At 33.7% G+C, this 18,290-nt stretch overlaps 1 protein-coding gene across 1 annotated transcript; it reads right to left on the bottom strand.

Annotated features, from left to right (window-relative positions):
* Nucleotides 1–2,429: 2,429 nt before the first annotated feature.
* On the bottom strand, nucleotides 2,430–3,584 carry LOC114292853 (glycine-rich RNA-binding protein-like). Its single transcript, XM_082920474.1, has 2 exons — nucleotides 3,277–3,584; nucleotides 2,430–3,007 (listed from the first exon to the last, which is right to left on the bottom strand). The coding sequence occupies exons 1-2, from the start codon at nucleotides 3,385–3,387 to the stop codon at nucleotides 2,642–2,644; spliced, it is 477 nt and encodes a 158-aa protein (XP_082776600.1). The 5' UTR covers nucleotides 3,388–3,584; the 3' UTR covers nucleotides 2,430–2,641.
* Nucleotides 3,585–18,290: the final 14,706 nt, after the last annotated feature.

The raw sequence follows: 18,290 nt of genomic DNA, 5'->3' as shown, positions 1-18,290 counted from the left end.
TAAAAAAATCTTTTACAAACTCACTAAATATCAAAAATATAAAAAAAAATTACAAGAATTCAATAAATTTTTTGTATTTTTTTTGTATTTATTAATTTTTTAAAATATTTTTTCACAAATTTTTCACTTTTTAGATACATCTAACTAAGGTGCATCTAAAAAATATAAAAAAATGTTTAAAATTTAATTAAAAAATATTCATTAAAAACAAAAGAACATGAAAATTAAAGAACTCAATTTTCAGAAAACTTAATCCAAAAAACTCAAAATGATTTTTTTTAATAAATAATGTTAGAATTTTTTTTTATTATAAAGTTCTGGTTGTTTTGTTTTTCAAAATATATTTTCAAAAAAAAATTTAAGAAATTTAAAATTAAATAGGTGAAAAAAAATTTAAAAACATATCTTTTTTATATATTTTTTTATTTTTGAAAGACTAGAAATAAAAAATTTTAAATAATCTTTTTAATATTTATTTTTGTTAAGTCAGTTTTTATTTTTTTTTAAAAGTCAAATATGACGATAATTTTAATATCATTATTAAATTAATTTATTAAATCACAAAATTAAAAATTAAAAGCATTTTATATATTAAACATATCAATTATATATTAAAAGCCTAATAATTATTCATTAGAAACCATCAAAATAAATCTATTAACAACATATACAACCATCTATTATATGATAACCATAAAAAACTTATTAACGACATATAGAGTCATCTATTTTATGATAATTATAAAAATTAATCATTTATTACATGATTATCATCCAAACATGTATTAAAAATTAATTTAATAAATAATTAAAAAACTGAAAATATAAAAAAAAATAATTATCATTTTTATATAATTTTATTATAAAAATAATATTTAAAATTTTAAAAATAATTTTTTGATTTTATTTTTATCAAGCTAATTTATATTTTATATGTAATTAACAACTTTACTCTTCAAAATAAAATAACATTTTTTTCAATTTTAAAATATCAAATGTATCAAAACACAAATCCCAAGCTATAAAATATGAAATGTATTACAATTAAAATATAAATTTTAATATTATAAATTCTAAATTTGAAATAAGTTTAACCAGTCCAAAATAAGTTGTTAGAATCAGAAACTGTTTGAAATAAGACAGTCCATAGCCATACAGTTTAACCATACAGTCCAAAATAAACTGTTAGAATCAGAAACTGTTTGAAATAAGTTTAACCAAACAGTCCATGTTTAACCAAACAGTCCATAACCATACAGTCCAAAATAAACTGTTAGAATCAGAAACCAAACAGTCCAAAATAACTTTTAACTTTGTTAGAATCAGAAACTGTTTGAAATAAGTTTAACCAAACAGTCCAAAATAACTTTTTCAAAGTTAAAAGGCATAAGTTAACTCTGAAAAACGGAAACAATAACAGCTTATTTTAACTCAAAAAAACTGATTCTAAGAAGCTGCTCACCCCTTGCTTCTGATTATCAGCTCAAAAAAACTGATTCTAAGAAGCTGCTCACCCCTTGCTTCTGATTATCAGCTCAAAAAAACTGATTCTAAGAAGCTGCTCACCCCTTGCTTCTGATTATCAGCTTCTGCTGTGAACATGTTAATTTTTTGATCTACTCTTAAATCTTTTTATTTTTTATTTTTTATTTTTTAAAAAATATAAAAAAAAATCTAAATAGACTATAGATTATTATTTTTTTTTTATGAAAAATATAAATAAACAAAAAATAAAAATTAATTAAAAAAATCATTTCACAACTTATTTAACAAACACTACTCAGCAACTTAAATCTATAATCTAACAATTACACCCAATAAATTAACCTCTGAATAAAATTATAATATAAAATCTGTTAAATTATATGCTTTAACAGCTACACCAAACAGGCCATTATATGTAAAACCTAGTAAAAAAAAATTTTTTAAATAGATAAAAATTATTAATGAACATTTTAGTTAAATAACCAAATGGGAGAATCGTCATAATCATTTTAAAAATAAAAAAATTAGGTGCAATTATAACAACTCAATGAAAGTTCCTGTAATTATCAGAAGAGTGTAATTTTCCCTAATTTTTTTCCAAACATCCACCATTTTACTTGATACTTCCCCTACTTTTTAAGGAATATAATATGTCAAAAAATAAATAAATAAATAAATAAATAAATAATAAAATTACAAACCCAATGTAAAAAAAGATGCTGATCCAATATACCACAAACGACATTAAACCCTTATAACTAAAGAACTACATTTCGTTTTTTTGCTGTGTTCCAACTCATATCACTAAAATTACAAATTAAAATGACAACATCCCATTAAAATGCATAACTATAAAACTTGACAAATCAACAAATCCCCCAACCAAGCTTCAGAATGATAAAATTAAAAACTGATGAAATAAGAACACCACCAAAACAACAAAATTGAAGTTTAAATTCATTTTTCATTCATTGTAACTTCTTTTTCACATTCGGGAAATCAAAACAGCAAGGATAAATAGCGAGCAGGCGATCAAAACAAGACAGTACCAAAAGTAACAAAACGAAAACTTTAAAACCCTAACCCATTACAGATCTAAGCCAACGATCAGCAAATATTAGAGTACACACTCGAAATCCATATAACCCTCTAAAACCTAATACCTCCAGCTTCCATCAGAATCACCGCCCCCCCTCGAGTAGCGGGACCCACCACCGTCACCACGGTCACGTCCACCGCCGTACCCACCGCCACCACCACCGCCGTACCCACCGCCACCACCGTACCCACCGCCTTCACGACGGCCACCACCTTCACGTCGGCCACCTCCACCACCACTGCGGAACCCTCCGCCGCCGCCGCCGCCGCCGCTTCCGCGAGACTGAGCCTCGTTGACGGTTATGTTACGCCCGTCAAGATCCTGGCCGTTCATCCCCTCGATGGCGTCCTTCATCGATTGCTCATCCTTGAATGTCACGAATCCAAAACCCCTCGATCTGCCAGTCTCGCGATCGTTGATGATCTAAACAACAAACAAACCAAACAAATCGATTAGATCTACAACATACAAACACATACAAACACAGTATTGAACCGAAACTGAAAATGAATCGATCGATCTCCGTCTTTTAAGAAAAGAGGAAGATGAACGTACCGTTTCAGGGTATCAATAAAAGTAACATATAGAGTTAACAGAACAGTAAAACCAGAGAAGAGTAACAGAGAACAGATCAGGGGTCAACAAAGCCGAATCGAGTCGGATCCGATCTCTGCGACGTGTATCTGACGGACCTTCGAGTCGACGACTTCACCAAACTGAGAGAATGCCCTTTCTAGGGACTGGCCGTCGGTGGCCCAGGCGAGACCTCCGACGAAACATCTGTACTCTACCTCCGCAGCCATAGATGAGAGAGGAAGAGATAGAGAAAGAGATATAGAGAGGGAAAAACCCTAAAAAGAGATTGATACAGAAGAGGCCTAGAGAGCACAAGAAAATCAGGTCGCCCCATACCATGCTTTTATAGCTGAGATGTGGTAGAGTTAACCAGGGTTAAGTTAAGTTAATCCCTGTGCGCACTGCGCTCTTGGCATTTATGGTTAACCGTGATTAAGGTTAAGCTTGGAGTTTATTAGGAATTATTTAGAATAATTTAAATAAATATATTTTTAAATTTTTTATAAAAAAGATATATATATATATATATAATAATATAAATTAAATAGATATACTTATTTAAGAAATGCTAAGAGTTTGTTTGGAGGGTGCTATATAAACACATTTTTTATTATTTCATCTTGTTGGATTATATTATCTTTCTAATTTCTTATATATTATTACATAAAAATCAAAAAATATACTTATTTAAATTATTTCAAATAACCACTAAACAAACTCATAGTTCAGTATCGTTCAAAAAAAAAACTCGTAGTTCAGTGTTGTTTGGCTGCAGCTACAGCATGTGCTTTTTATGGGTAAACCGGGGTTAGGGTGAAGTTTTGTTGGCGGTTCCGCCCTGTTTGGTTCTGGATATTGGATACCACACGTTAACCGTGGAATTCTATGCCATGGTAATAGCATGGTACATTACACACTAGTCTTACATTTTTTTCTTCTGATCTTTAATTATTTAAATACATGTGTTGACAAAAATATCCTAAAATTTTACCTAGAATTCATTCTATATATAATGCATAATTAGTGATGGTCACGGTAGCAGTTTGGAACAAATTTGTAGTACCCTACTCATGTCTCATCTTATTAGATGCGAGGCAAAATGGGTTGGTGTCAGGATAGGACAAATTAATTTTGTAATTTAAATAAAAGTAATAATAATAATAATTAGAGATAATATAGTATATTATGAATAATAATTTATGTGGGGGCCAAGTAAAAATAACCTCTAATCGGCAAACACAGCATCCAAGTCTATTTTTGATGGGCCCAATTTAGCCAAGGTCCATTGGATTCAAACAAGTTATTGCCGAGTAAGTACAAATGGGTAAAGAATATGCCGAGTTAAGGGCGCTTGTGCCGTGCGTCTAAGCCGAGTATATAAAGCAAGTTGGCATGGTCCCATTAGATAGAACCAATTGTCATTTTCTAAAAAGTATAATAGGGAGATGGGTTCTGATAGAGTGATAATGAAGGGCTAAGCTACATGGAGAAAATATGAAGGGAAATGACTCTATAAAAGAAGAGAGAGGCTAAAAAACTTGCATTCTAAAAACAAAAGACTATTCCTCGTAAAGGAATTAACTTGCTCGTCGGAGTGCTAATTCCGATACCATCAACTAGAGTTTATCAACTAGAGTTTTTCTTTTGTTTCAGGTGACATCTTACGAATCTTTCAAAAACTTATTTGGATTAAAGGAGTATTTCAAAATCATTTCCCACAATTTATAATGAATGAAAGTTCAAATCTGTAAGATGAAAAATAAATAAGTGTACATGAATGGTAAGTGTATTATTTTAGTAGTTTAATCTTGTTATATTGAAAAAATTAAATAATATATATTATTTACATATAAATATATTTAATAAATATAATACGGGGAAGAGCGGGTTAGAATAGGACATGAAAAGCATAATCCATCTTGAGACTCAAACAAAAATTAGAAAATTATATATTAATTTGAAAAAAGTAAATATAACAAAAAAAAAATACTTTTGGAAAAATTAAAAAAAAAATTGAAAATCAACGGGATGTTTCCCAAAATTTATATGGAGATGAAATCTTTAAAATTATTTGCAAAAACATAGAGTCAATAGCTTAATGAGATAAAAATACCATCTTCTCATCTTCCTCTCCCACTCCCTCTACAACTTCGACGGCTACTATTTGTTGCAGACAATTCCTTTCCCTTTCTACCAACCCCAACAATTCTTTCAACATTATCATGCTATTGCAACGCCTTCTCTTCCACCTTCTTACCACCATCATTCTGTCATTATCATCCTCCTACTACCACTATATATCCTTCGACCTCCAAGTCCATTCATGTAGCCACTACCTTTGTACAAAACCATTTTCATATCTCTCTGTCTCCTTTTCTCACAGCAACCACCACTACCCATTTGCCGCCCTACCTAGACTTCTACCACTTCAAACTTCATGATGATGGTGGTTAGGGGTCACAATTAGGTCATTAGGGGTTGCAGTGGCAATAAGAAAAGTAATTAGGTGTTACAGAGAGAGGTTGTGGAGAAAAGAAGAAGGTTGATGGAGTAGTTGGATGGTCAAAGGAGGGTGGAGGGAAACTAGTGATTTCATTGTAAAGGAAGAGATGTCGTTGCCACAATTGTTAGAGAGGATTGCCAATGAGAACGAGGATTTTCAAATAAAGAATAAGAGAAAAGAAAATGAGAGATAAAAAGGGTGGATTTTGTAATTTTATAAAGAATTCTATTTATTTATAATTATTTTACAACTTTCCATACCCACTGTTATTATTATTTGTCCTCCATCAAATTACAATTTTTTTTTTTTGTTGGTGTTATTTTCCTACATTTTTTTATATATATTTATTTATTTATTATTTTTATAAAAAAAAAAACCATATGCAAATAATAAGTTTTTTCTCAATCATCAAATTAGCCTTTTCAAATTTTTAGCAAATTTCAAAAATTCAACCAAACATTTTACAAAATTAGCCTTGAAATAAGATTTGAATGCAAGTAAAATATGGGTAAATTACACTTTACGTCCATTATATTTGGCCATTTTTTTTTACTTTGGTTCTTTAAATTTTATTTTTCTCAATATATTCCTTAATGTTTTAAGTTTTTTTTAATTTACCTGTTAAAGTTAACTTTTGTTTAAAATTAAGTGAAAAAAATTTATTTTGACTTCCATATGACATAAAAATATATTATTATATTGGGATTTGAATTTAGATCAGAAGTGAATTATATAATAAAATATGTTTACATCACGTGGCAATTATATATTATTTTTTGTTTAATTTTAAATATAGTTGTTAAAATAAAATAAATTAAAAATAAAATAAAATATAAAAAGTTAAAGTGAGAAAAATAAAATTATAAGATTTAAAATAATAAAAAAAATAGTTAAATATAAATTTACCCTTTTCATTATAAAAAAAAAAAAGGGGCCTGGCTTTGGTCCAGTCCATCATCAGACTGGACCGTGCTGTTGGGCCTGTAGGGGCCCATCACGGGTCTCGTTTTGAAAATCTGAACCGTCAATGTGTAGAACTCGTCAAGTACTATATGCCTGTAAAAAATTATATTGATCGGATATCGATAGCTATGTGATCAAAACAGTTTTTTATCAACCGTTAAATTATTCACCGTCTATTTTTTTATACAAACTGATTTGATCACATATCTATCGATGTTCGATCAACGTGATTTTTCACAGAAATATAGTACTCGACGAGTTCTACATATTGAACAGTTCAGATTTTCAAAACAAGACTTATAATAGATCCTTACAGACTCAACAATACGATCCAATCTGATGACGGACTGGACCATGGCCAAACCCAAAAAAAAATATAAGAAAAATAAAAATTGCGATGCAGACTAGTGGATGCCGTGTAGTCATAACCAAACAAATGTACCCCTGGCTTGAGTAACTCGAGTTAACAAGTACGGGATTGCGGAAGATATTTTTGGAGCGGCCCTCTGTCACGTGATGCCGTTGTATGAGGTGGACTGACGGACTCAAATTTAAAAAAGATATTTAATAGTCTATGCTCTGTACTCTATACTCTATAGACTAGTTGGACGCGGGCTTAGCGCCTAAACGAAAATATCTTAAGGTATTGAATTACGGTTGTATCCATGTATCCTTTACAAAATTACATGTGTATTTTACTTGTGTTATACCCAGGGGTGTGTAACTTCGTATGGTCTTTGAGATTTTGGATTTCACTTTTTTGAGGATTAGTTATTCGGGTGAGAGTGTGTATAGTTTGAGCCAATTGTACCAGTATCAAGACTATGGATTTGAATATTTATTTGTGTGTGAATAGGCAACTTACGGTTACATGGTTGAATGACTCTCCTATATAACACCATTTAAGAGTAGCTTTTAAGGCCTAGACTCCTTAAGGTCTAAGTTTAGAGGTCACCCCTTTGTGATTAGGCCTTTTTAACTTGTATAGTGTTCCAATTAAGAAAAATAACAATTAATGAGAGATCAAAAAAAATATTTACGAAAGTGTGAAAAAGTTTATGATTTTAATTATTAATAACTTATATGTGGACTGAAGAAGTATGAGTCCAGGCCAAATTTATTGACTAAAAAAGATGGCAATGTTTTAAAAATCGAACCGGTGAATGAACCGGAAAAGTGATCGGGTGGACGGGCCACCGGTTCAACCGTCGGGTTGAACCGGAATCGAACCGTGACATCATAAATATATTAAAATTATATTTAAATAAAAATATAAGTAATAAAATTATAAATTAAAAATTTTAATAATCTTAAATATTTCTCTTAATAATTTTTTATTAAAAAATATAAAAATATATTTAAAAATATTATTAATTTTAATTTTGGAAGAAGAAATCTAATATTCAATATTCCCTTAATATGATTTTAATTCAAATAATTTGATTGAAAGAAGAGCAAAAATTTTGAAGGGATATCAAAATTTTAAGTTTCCCTCCAATAAATTTGATTTCATCTCATATAGATTTCTTGAGTTTTTTTGGAAGAATTTTTTTCTTATAAATAGATAGAAGCTTTCACAATAATTTCAAGCTCTCAATGGGATTTCTCATAAGAGGAGACCCTTAAAAGAGAGTTTCCAATTAAATTTTTATTATATATATAAAATAAGAAAGAAATAAACTCTCTTTAAAAGACAAGTAAACATAAAGGAGAACCCAAACCTCTTTAAAAGACATGTAAACCGGTTTAGTGGGTGTACCCGGACCGGAACCTCGACCGATCGGCGGTTCAATCCGGTCCGATTTTTAAAACCATGAGGAGAACCCAAATTAATTCCTCAAGCCCATAAAGGACAGCTAGTAGCAGGTAGGTCCAAGCTCAGGTATGTAAAAGACAAGTAAACATAAAGATATCATTCTAAAAGTAAGAGCTGTAAAGAAAGGAGGTGCTTTGGATTGAGCTTAAATCCAACGAATGAGAATACATGCCATCAAATTCAAAGATGTAGGTTGGGCCTAGCAGAAAGCAACATTGTCTGATCAAAATCATCTCACGATTGTAATGCTTAACAAGTTGGCCACTAACATCTGACATGATGTTAGCCATTTAATGATTAAGAAAGAAAGAAACTTGGCAATTGGACCGGTCATTGTCAGACAAAAGCAGAACCCTCTGATCAAAAGATAAACGAGCAAACAAGATTTAAGCCAAATAACTATAAAAAGGTCAATAGGTGAAGCACTTAAGGCCAGCAAGACGTAACTTAAAATCCCTCTTTTAAATATAAATTGTATATTTCGTTATGGCCAATCAGTATGCTAACTTAATAGTCGGAGGATCCTCTCGACCAAACTTGGTTGAAGGTGATCACTAACATTTGGTTTCTCTTGACAGAGTAAAATGAGAGGACACGTCATCTCGCTTTCCCTATGAAGATAATTTCACCTTCCAAAATTGGTGCCGTCTATGGGAATGACGAGAAGATGAGTGCCCTTCCCTCTCTAGAAAAGATGCCAAGTGATCATCAGTGTACCTTGATCGACAATACGATTGGTTAAAACTTTGGCTATGACTCAGAAGTAGCACTAGTAGACTCAGGAGGAATGCCTCCTCCATTGGGAGAAGACGGTCAACAAAACCAGCTTGTTGATCGGCTTACTACACAAGTTGAAATTCTCAAAGAAGAGCTATGGTTAGCTCGGAGAAGACAAAAAGTTTGAAACAAGTCGCTCGGGGTACAGAACACCGGAATAAAGAAGGATGCCTCCTTAGAAGTCGCAAGCTAAACGACTAGCAGCCAACCCGACCGTACACAGACAATACATCAATCCGCCAAATAGGACAACCCGTTAAAACTCGAAGAAGAGTGACCAAAGAAGTTAGCTCGATTAACGTTTCGAAGGAAATCAAAAACTAGGACGAAAAAGGCTTTTCACCAAGGAAATAACCTCCCATCTCTCCAAGGCAATCGACAGCGTCGATCAATTGAAGTTTAACTTGTCTGATGGTAAAGGAGATCCAACCGGCTATATTCAGCACTACACGCAAGCCATGACCCTATGAAGTAATAATGGGCCGATCATGTGTTAGATGTTCTCCTCAAGTCTGGGAGAAATGGCCCTCATGCGGTATTATAAGCTAGAGGCCAGATCCAATAACGATTAAAAGCAACTGCAACAGGCTTTCATCTTATGTTTCATTACCAAAAGCTAACCATCGAAAGAGGTGGACGTGCTCCTCACAATGAAGAAAGGACAAACATAAAGCTTGAGAGATTACGCCAGTAGATACTGGGCAGCTTACAACAAGATTGATAACTGTAATAAGCATTTGGCGGTTAACTTGATGAACAATGTCGAGCAACATTGCAAGATCAAGGATGATCTGTGAAGGAATGAGGGACAACCACTGGCGCAACCTTTCCCTTAAAATTGAAGGAAAGAAGAGAAGAAAACCTCAAGCCCTAAGAGGAAAGAATCAAACACAATTGCTGAGCAATCTAAATCACGAAGAGAAGCTTATAAAAGCAGCCATTACAACCTTTATAGAGCCGATATGTAACAATTTGTTTTAGTTGACTGCTCGAATAGTGAAAATATTGCTCGAGTAGAGATGAGGTGCTCCCAATAGTTTGTTTTGTAGGTCGAGAAACTGCTCGAGTGAACAAGTGGTTGCTCGAGTGAAGATGATGGGGTTTTTAGTATCTCATTTTGTAAGCAGAGATACTGAGAGGTTTCATTAACCACTCGAGTGGTGAAAAAACCATGGAGTGGTCTGCGCAATATCAACCAGTTAAAAAGTGACCTTTAGATAATTTTCTTCACTTTTTCTTTTCTCTCTCTTTCTAGCTCCGAAAACCCTAGCTATTTCTCTTTAGAAATCTCTCATTACGCTAAGATTTAAGCTAAAAAACTCTTGCAAAAAGTGAAGTTCACTTGGAGATTTTAGATTCAGTTAATTGGATTTGGATTTGGATTTTTTGAAGAGTTCCTCAAAAATCCTAGCTTCTTTGTCTTGATTCTTGAGGTATGACTACTTTTAACTTCGTATCTCTTTGATTTGAAGATGATTAGGTGGTATTGCCATGACATTAATGAGTTGATAAATTTTTTTAAAAAATTGATTTTTTCTTACAAAGAGATAGTCAGCTTGCTTGTTTTTAGTTTTCTAAAAACACTTTTCAGAAAAATTCTACTTTCTTATTTTCCATGTTTTTTTATTTTTATTGATTTTTTTTAATATTTAAGTAATTTTTTTTAAAAATTTTTAGACACACCTAACATAAATATACATAAAAAGTATATTTTTGTGAACAAAATCTTTTAAAAATTCACTAAATACCAAAAATACAAAAAATAAAAATAAAAATGAGAATTCAGTATATTTTTCATATTTTTATGTATTTATTAATTTTTTAAAATATTTTTTCACAAATTTTTTTACTTTTTAGATACATCTAAGTAAGGTGCATCTAAAAAAGTTTTTTTTTTAAAAAAAAAATGCTTAAAATTTTAAAAATATTCACTAAAAAAAACATAAAAAACAAAAAACTCAATTTTTAAAAAACTTAGTTCAAAAAACTCAAACCAAACACACAGTATTTTCCCAAAATTTTCTTGAGATTTATACTTTTAGCCATGGATTATGGAAGTTTTGACACAGATTGATATTATATATGTTGGAGGGGCAAAAGTCCCAAATTTTATAAAAACCCTAATTTTAAAGCTTTAGAAATAATGAAATGAAAATGAAATTGATCCTTAATTCTTTAAATTGATGATTGGCTTATGATATTAAAGTGATATTTGAATGGAAAATTGTGAACTTGAAATGTTCTTGAGATGTTGGATATTGTCACTTCATATTTGCCACTATTGCTTGGATGGTGAAAGACTACTTTTATTTGTTATGAATAGATAACTACTTTGAAACTTTGGAAACATTATCAAGGGGGAGGTAAATAGCATGTGAGTCTGGGTAGAAAGTCGGTTTTGGAAAAGTGTTGTGTATGGTCGGTACCCGTGTGGGGAAGTCTAGGTGCCCAATTGTCCTGTCTTGAATGTGGGGAAATGTTTTTGGGTGTCCATTGGTCCTGTCGCATTGTAGTCAGTAAAAGTGAAAAAATGAATGATTTTAGGTGCCCATTTCCTGCCATATCAATAGCCGGCAAATGTGGGGATATTTTTCTTTTATGTAAACCTATGTATATGTCTGTATTGGGATTCTCTTGAGGGACTATCAAATTCGTAGAAAATGTGGATTCTTGTTTTCTCCTTTAATGTCACGACCCAAACCCAGCCCTATGGGTTTAACACCGTAACCGGCCAGTAATCCGAGATTACCGAAGGCCTGCAGAACAGTAGTACAGTAAAACAGAGTACAGGGCCTGGCGGAAGCCAATACAGTAAATGAATAATGTCCATTGAGCTGTGTCAGTCTGTATGCCAAAAAGATTTTTCATGCATTCACATATACAAACAGTACAGTCTATACAAAATTTACAGTCACACAGTACAGGGACCTAATCCCTTGATAACAGTACGGTTAGCAGTTAACAGTCTATACAGTAATCCAAATAGTATGGAGACAGACAGGGGAAAAACAAGACACCCCAAAGCCATAGCATGGCAACTCGGAACCTCTCAGTGAGGCACAAAGGCTGGCTTGACAAAACTGGAGTCTAACCCACGCTCCTAGCTCCGATCTGGTGGCTGAGCACCTACATATATATATAAACAGTGAGCTAAAGCCCAGTGAATAACATAATGCGTAAAGGGGTTATGAATGAAATGTCCTAACAGTAATGAAATCAGTTCATTAAACAATACTTCAGTCTTTCAGTCAGAACAGTTATTCAGTCATATGTGGTACATCCATTAGCATAGCAGTAAACAGTAGGTCTTAAAGACCGAGCAGTAATGATGGCCATCAATCAGTAAACAGTAGTGGTCCCACGAGGGAACCGATAGAGATCTCTGTAACAGTAACAGTAAACAGTAGGTGCTAAGGATGCCACAATACAGTTCAGAAGATAGGACATACATTCATTAAGTAAACAATATCAGTTCAGTAAACAGTGCAGTTCAGTATTCAGAAGATAATCATTTGAACATATCTTTACACAATTGTTACTCACAGAGTTTGGGCTACAGTATGCTAGAGCGTGTCTCCCCAGTCGCCAGCCCTACACAGTTCACAGGTTGAACACACACTAAGGCCAAGTTTGGGAAGACTAAAAAAGTGCACTTTTTGTCTTTTTGGACTAAAAAATTGAGGTTGAAAATATGGATGTTTGGGTTAACTTTTTGACTTTTTATTGAAAAATGTATAATAAAAAATTGTAAAAATTGATTTGTAGGGAAAAATTTGAATTGGGAGTTGTGCAGCCGTAATTGTTGACTTTTGGTGAATAGTGTTAACTTTTTAATTTTTTGAGTAACTTTTTGGTTTTTTGACTTTTTTTAAAGTCCCCAAACTTGGCCTAAGCTACACAGTTGGGAAAAATAACAACTTAATCCCTAATTTGCCTCGGTGTGTTCTACATCTATATCCTCAATAAGATGCCTTAAACTAGGTCTAAGAATGCCTAGAATGGGATGAGGATGCAAAGATGTGATCAGAAAACAGTCGGAGTTTTCAGAAAAACAAAGTCCCGCTCGAGCGTATGTTTCCCCGCTCGAGCGGACATGCAACAAAGGTACACGCTTGAGCGTAAACTTTCCCGCTCGAGCGTACTGTAAAAGTACTGGATGGGTGAAATCTCCGCTCGACGCCCGCTCGAGCTTGAGACATGACTCCGCTCGAGCGCCCAATCCTCCGCTCGAGCGGACTGTAAAACAGTGCAGAGAGATGCTGGATGCTCGGATTTCACGCTCGAGCGTCACTTTCCCCGCTCGAGCGGAAGTGCGAACTCTGGAAAACCCAGATTGCACCTCCAAGCCAAAACCAAGTTTAAATGCATCAAAACCAATCCTCTTGGGCCCATTTTCTGGAAAACATTTATAAACACATAGAATAACATGGTTCAAAGCTTAATTTGAGAAATCAAAGCCCAAGGGTGTTTAATTCACACTCAATTTCAAACCAATAACATAAACATGGAGGACATGCAATCATGCATGAATTTAAATCATTTTGAAGCTCCAATTTGATGCTCTAAGGAGCCAATTCTTTTCAAAACATGGTGAAATCATGGACTTAAACATAATTATGAACATGCATGTACCCTTTTGCCATGAAACAACTCAAACATCTATATTACAACATGCATGCATGAAATGAGCTTCAAATCAACAACAATGAACCAATTCTAGACTTAAATCACTAGAGGCTCAAGAATCTTGCATGAATAAGCTTAAACACAACAAAGAGGGGTTGAATTCCTTACCTAGAACTTATATGTTAGGATAGGGAAGCTCAATTGTACAAAACTCCTTCAATTCTTCAAGATCTCAAGCTAAATCAACAAGAACAATTCTCTCTCTCTCTAACTCTCTTCTTGGTCGGTTGAGGCAACACAAAGGCTGATGAAATGTTGTTTTAATCAAATGCATTAGGTGTAATAAGGCTCCAAAGGTTCGAGGTAGTGGGCCACTACGAGGCTAGTTCGGTAAATAAGTCCAACTACGTAATTGATCAATAATTAATCTAATTTACTCACACCTAATCAGTTTTCAGGCAATTATACCACAAAATCACATTAATTATGACGATCATAAAACATTAATCAATTCCGGATTCGGCCGCCGATAAGGCCTTCAATTAGCAGTTTAAACACTAAAATACGAACAGATCAAATAAACAATCAACAGATAGAATGCAATTCAAACGTACATGCTCAGTCAATTCAGTTCCAGTTTTCAGTCAGTCAGTTCAGTATTTTTAATTAGTTCAATTATCAGTCATAATCAATTCAGTTTAACGGTAATCGATGGTTATCGGTAATCAATCAGTCATTAATCGGTAAATAGTATGAGGGTTGTTACATTTAAAGTCATATTATGAGTTGAATTAATTGCGGTTTGGTTGTGATGATACCATGTAGGTCTTTGAATAACTAGATACTTTGTTAAAAGTTTTCCTATTGGGCATATATCTCATTCTTAACATTTTACGACTTGGTGATGTGCCACCACCCCAATAAGAAAGAGGTGGGAGTTTTGTGTTGGTTGGAGCACCAAAGCTCATGGATGTATTTTGTGGAAGCTTCGAGCATACAAGTTTTGGGACTGAGAGTCCATATGTTGTAACAAAGCATGGCCTTGATATTTGTAAGCCAATAGGGTTTGTATCATCTCCTTTAACTTCTTGAACTATGTTAATGTAGATGTAACTAAAAGTTGATCATGAAATTTGTAATCTTGAGGTTGTAGTTCAATGAGAAAGATGGTGTTGGATTAATGTTGATGGGTGTTGATGAATGGTTTAGAATTAATTATGTTATGAGTACTATTCTATTATTAATAAATTAGGGGCGTTACACGATTAATCGAATCTTAGCAAAAATCTAGAATGAGCCGTACTTCCTTTGGTCTCCAAAGATAGTCGGGGATCTATCTCTCAAGAATTGAAGGGTGCGTTGCTCATAACATAAAGATTACGACCATCTCATTGAAGATTGTAAGTCCTTGAAGCAATTTCTAGAAGAACTTGTGCAGAATGGACATTTGCAAGCATATGTTGATCAATCGATGGATCACAAAGGAAAGTGTAGTAGCGAAGAAATAAATGTCTAACTAGTTGCAACCATTAACATGATTTACTCGATCCCGCCAAAACAGTAGATAAAGGAAGTCAGAAGAGAAATGAAAAGATCGGCACATCTAAAGGAGATAATGGCTTTGTCCGAAGATCTCTCAAGAAAAAGGTGGTTCCCCGAATTAGAGATTTCACTCTCTAGCAAAAACCTGTTATGGGTTCAATGTCCTCATAACGATGCCTTGGTAGTAATGCTGCAAATTAGGGAGTTCAGCGTTAAGAGAATATTAATAGATCAAGCCAGTTCCTCATAAATCATGTATTATGGACTATTTAAAAAGTTACGTTTGTTGCGTGACAACCTCCATTTGGGCGATTCACTCATGTTCGGCTTCTATTCGAGTCCCGTATACCCCTTGGGCAAATCTGTTTGCTGGTAAGGGTAGATGTAGTAACTCAACAAGTATAGCTTCAAGTGATGAATGTCCCCTTCCTATATAATGCAATAATGGAAAGGTCTTGGCTCCACAAAATGAAGGTGGTCCGCTCGACTTGCCACTAAGTCATTCGATTCCCAGTAAAAAATGGTGTTGGTGAAATCAGAGAAGACCAAATGCCAGCTAAACAATGTATGACAACATCCTTGTCAGATAAGAATTTAAGAAATTCGCACTGAAGAGGAACACGAGAATCAGGCCAGCACTAAGCCCACGGGAAAAAGTGCAAAAGAATTGGAAAAAGCTCCAATTGATCTAGCAGACAAAGAGAAGTTCTTTCTCGTTGGAAAAAATTTGAGATCGGCAGAGAGGGATGAATTAATTTGTTTCTTGTTGAAATACATAGATGTATTTGCCTGGACTCCCTACGAAATGGAAGGGATCAATCCTGAAGTAGCGTGCCACAAATTAAACGTGGACCCAAAGTTCAGACCAATAATCTTGTTAAAGGTTGGTGTAGCTCGACTTTTCGTGCTTCTTTCAGAAGACGAATAGCCCTAAAGTGTCGGCCTCCCGCGGTTTTGAATCTGATCTCACAAGTGCAATGTGAAATAGATAAACACCAAAGAGTCTAAATCCGACAAATCTTTTGGAAAATTAATTTTGAATCAAATTGCCAAAAATAGACTATTTTGCTAGATACAGAGTCGCCACCGAAATATTTTTGGAAAATTTAGGGAACCCATGACTCGTGCCAAAGGCCATGTGTCCGTCATCACCAAGATTGTCTTGGCTCGGGAACTTACGTACGAGAGGGAAAAGTCATGAATTGAGCACCCCTGCTCACCCGATCAAAGATCGACCTTTACTAATCATAATGTGAATTTTTTTTACATTATATGCACTTGTTCCGATTTATTAGTCTAGCATTACTATGTGATGCGCACGTAAGTATAGACTATTTTGTCAAAATTGGAACATTTGATTTCATGTTTGTTTTTTGAAAAGAGTTTGGAATATGTACCACTTGAAAAAGTGATCGCATATGAGCATTACTTAAATTATTCCAATTCAAGCAATTAGCGTTCATTCACAGGCATTCAAATAGCTTATCACTTAAGCACTTAGTGTCATGACCCAAACCCGCCCCCATGAATTAGGGTCATAACCGACTAGTAATCATGAGATTACCTACGGCCTTAGTTAGAAATTGATCCGTATTTAATGATAGGGAGCCAAATTGCAGAAGAAATTTTTTCAAAGATTGTCCATTGAGCTGTGCATACATGGCTTAACCAAACATTCTTACATTCACATAATAACTCACACTATATGCATATTCACATTAAGTGTGTCATACATACATTTAGGATTATTCAAAACCAGTGTTAACAAAAATTCAAATTATACACAAGGTTGGTCATATATGACCACAAAAAGGTTTAAAAGAACAGTAAAGCAAAAACAAGGCCTCTTGCATGAGGTGACTCTGGTTAATCTCTCAAAACACAGTTTCTCATCGCTCACTGGTGCTGGGCTGCACATTCCGTTGTTCACCTACATACATAAATATAAACAGTGAGCTAATACCGAGTGAATAATACCAAAGTAAAGAGGTTAATGAATGAGATTCGTTCATGAATAAGTCATACTTATAATTTAAACATTTGAACTACTATTCCCATTCATATTAGGTTATAGACCATAACGAGCGAAACGACCTCGGGTCCAACATATCATATTTATGTACAAAACGACTTTAGGTCTATCGTACACAAAACGACCTTGGGTCCATCTATACAAAACGACCTCAGGTCCAATACTCATTCATAGACCAACTTCAGGTCTAATGGATCCATGTACCAATAACCATCAATCCTTCATATCATAATACTAAACGACCTTGGGTCCAACATTCTCATATTCATAGCTATGTACATATAATTATGGTCACATTTGTATTCATACTCAAAACGACCTTTGGTCCAATCAATTCTTTATTCAAAACGACCTTTGGTCCGTTTATCAATCATGCAAAACGGCCTTCGGCCCAATTCATGCAGAAGATGACTTTTAGTCTATCTTGTTAAACATTCCAAATGGCCTTAGGCCCATTTTCCATTTTCACAACATTCACTTTACAAATTCTTTCACGAAATGGGCGGATAGAATACTCATTCATAGTACAAATTCATAAATGTAGAAATTACCATGTAAGCAACATTTAGGAAATAATACATATACAAAAATATCTTTACTAAGATAATACTCACTGTGTTCCCATGCTTGATTCGCCCTTGCACTTGACCCTACATAATTCATAACACATTGAGTCACAATACAATTCAATCCGTTCTTTAATTTGCATAATGTTCTTAGGCTTCTCCCATGCTCTTTAATTCATTTAGTGTACTCAATTCATGCCTAAGAGTGTTTAGAAGTGAAAAAGAACGGAAAACGAAACATAAAACATCTTTTCAAAATTTCTAAAACAGGGCCCTTCGCTCGAGCGTAGTTTCCTTCACTCGGG

The sequence above is a fragment of the Camellia sinensis genome, chromosome 3 (assembly GCF_055761805.1).
Source record: "Camellia sinensis isolate YWXY chromosome 3, ASM5576180v1, whole genome shotgun sequence".
Taxonomy (NCBI): domain Eukaryota; kingdom Viridiplantae; phylum Streptophyta; class Magnoliopsida; order Ericales; family Theaceae; genus Camellia; species Camellia sinensis.
This window is presented reverse-complemented; position numbering and strand designations above follow the sequence as displayed.

Bases quoted from the DNA above. Each gene is read 5' to 3' on its own strand.
- LOC114292853 (XM_082920474.1), bottom strand. From the start codon at position 3,387: ATGGCTGCGGAGGTAGAGTACAGATGTTTCGTCGGAGGTCTCGCCTGG. The intron at 3,008-3,276 runs GTCCGTCAGATA...TTTGTTGTTTAG, and splicing joins GTGAAGTCGTCGACTCGAAG to ATCATCAACGATCGCGAGAC.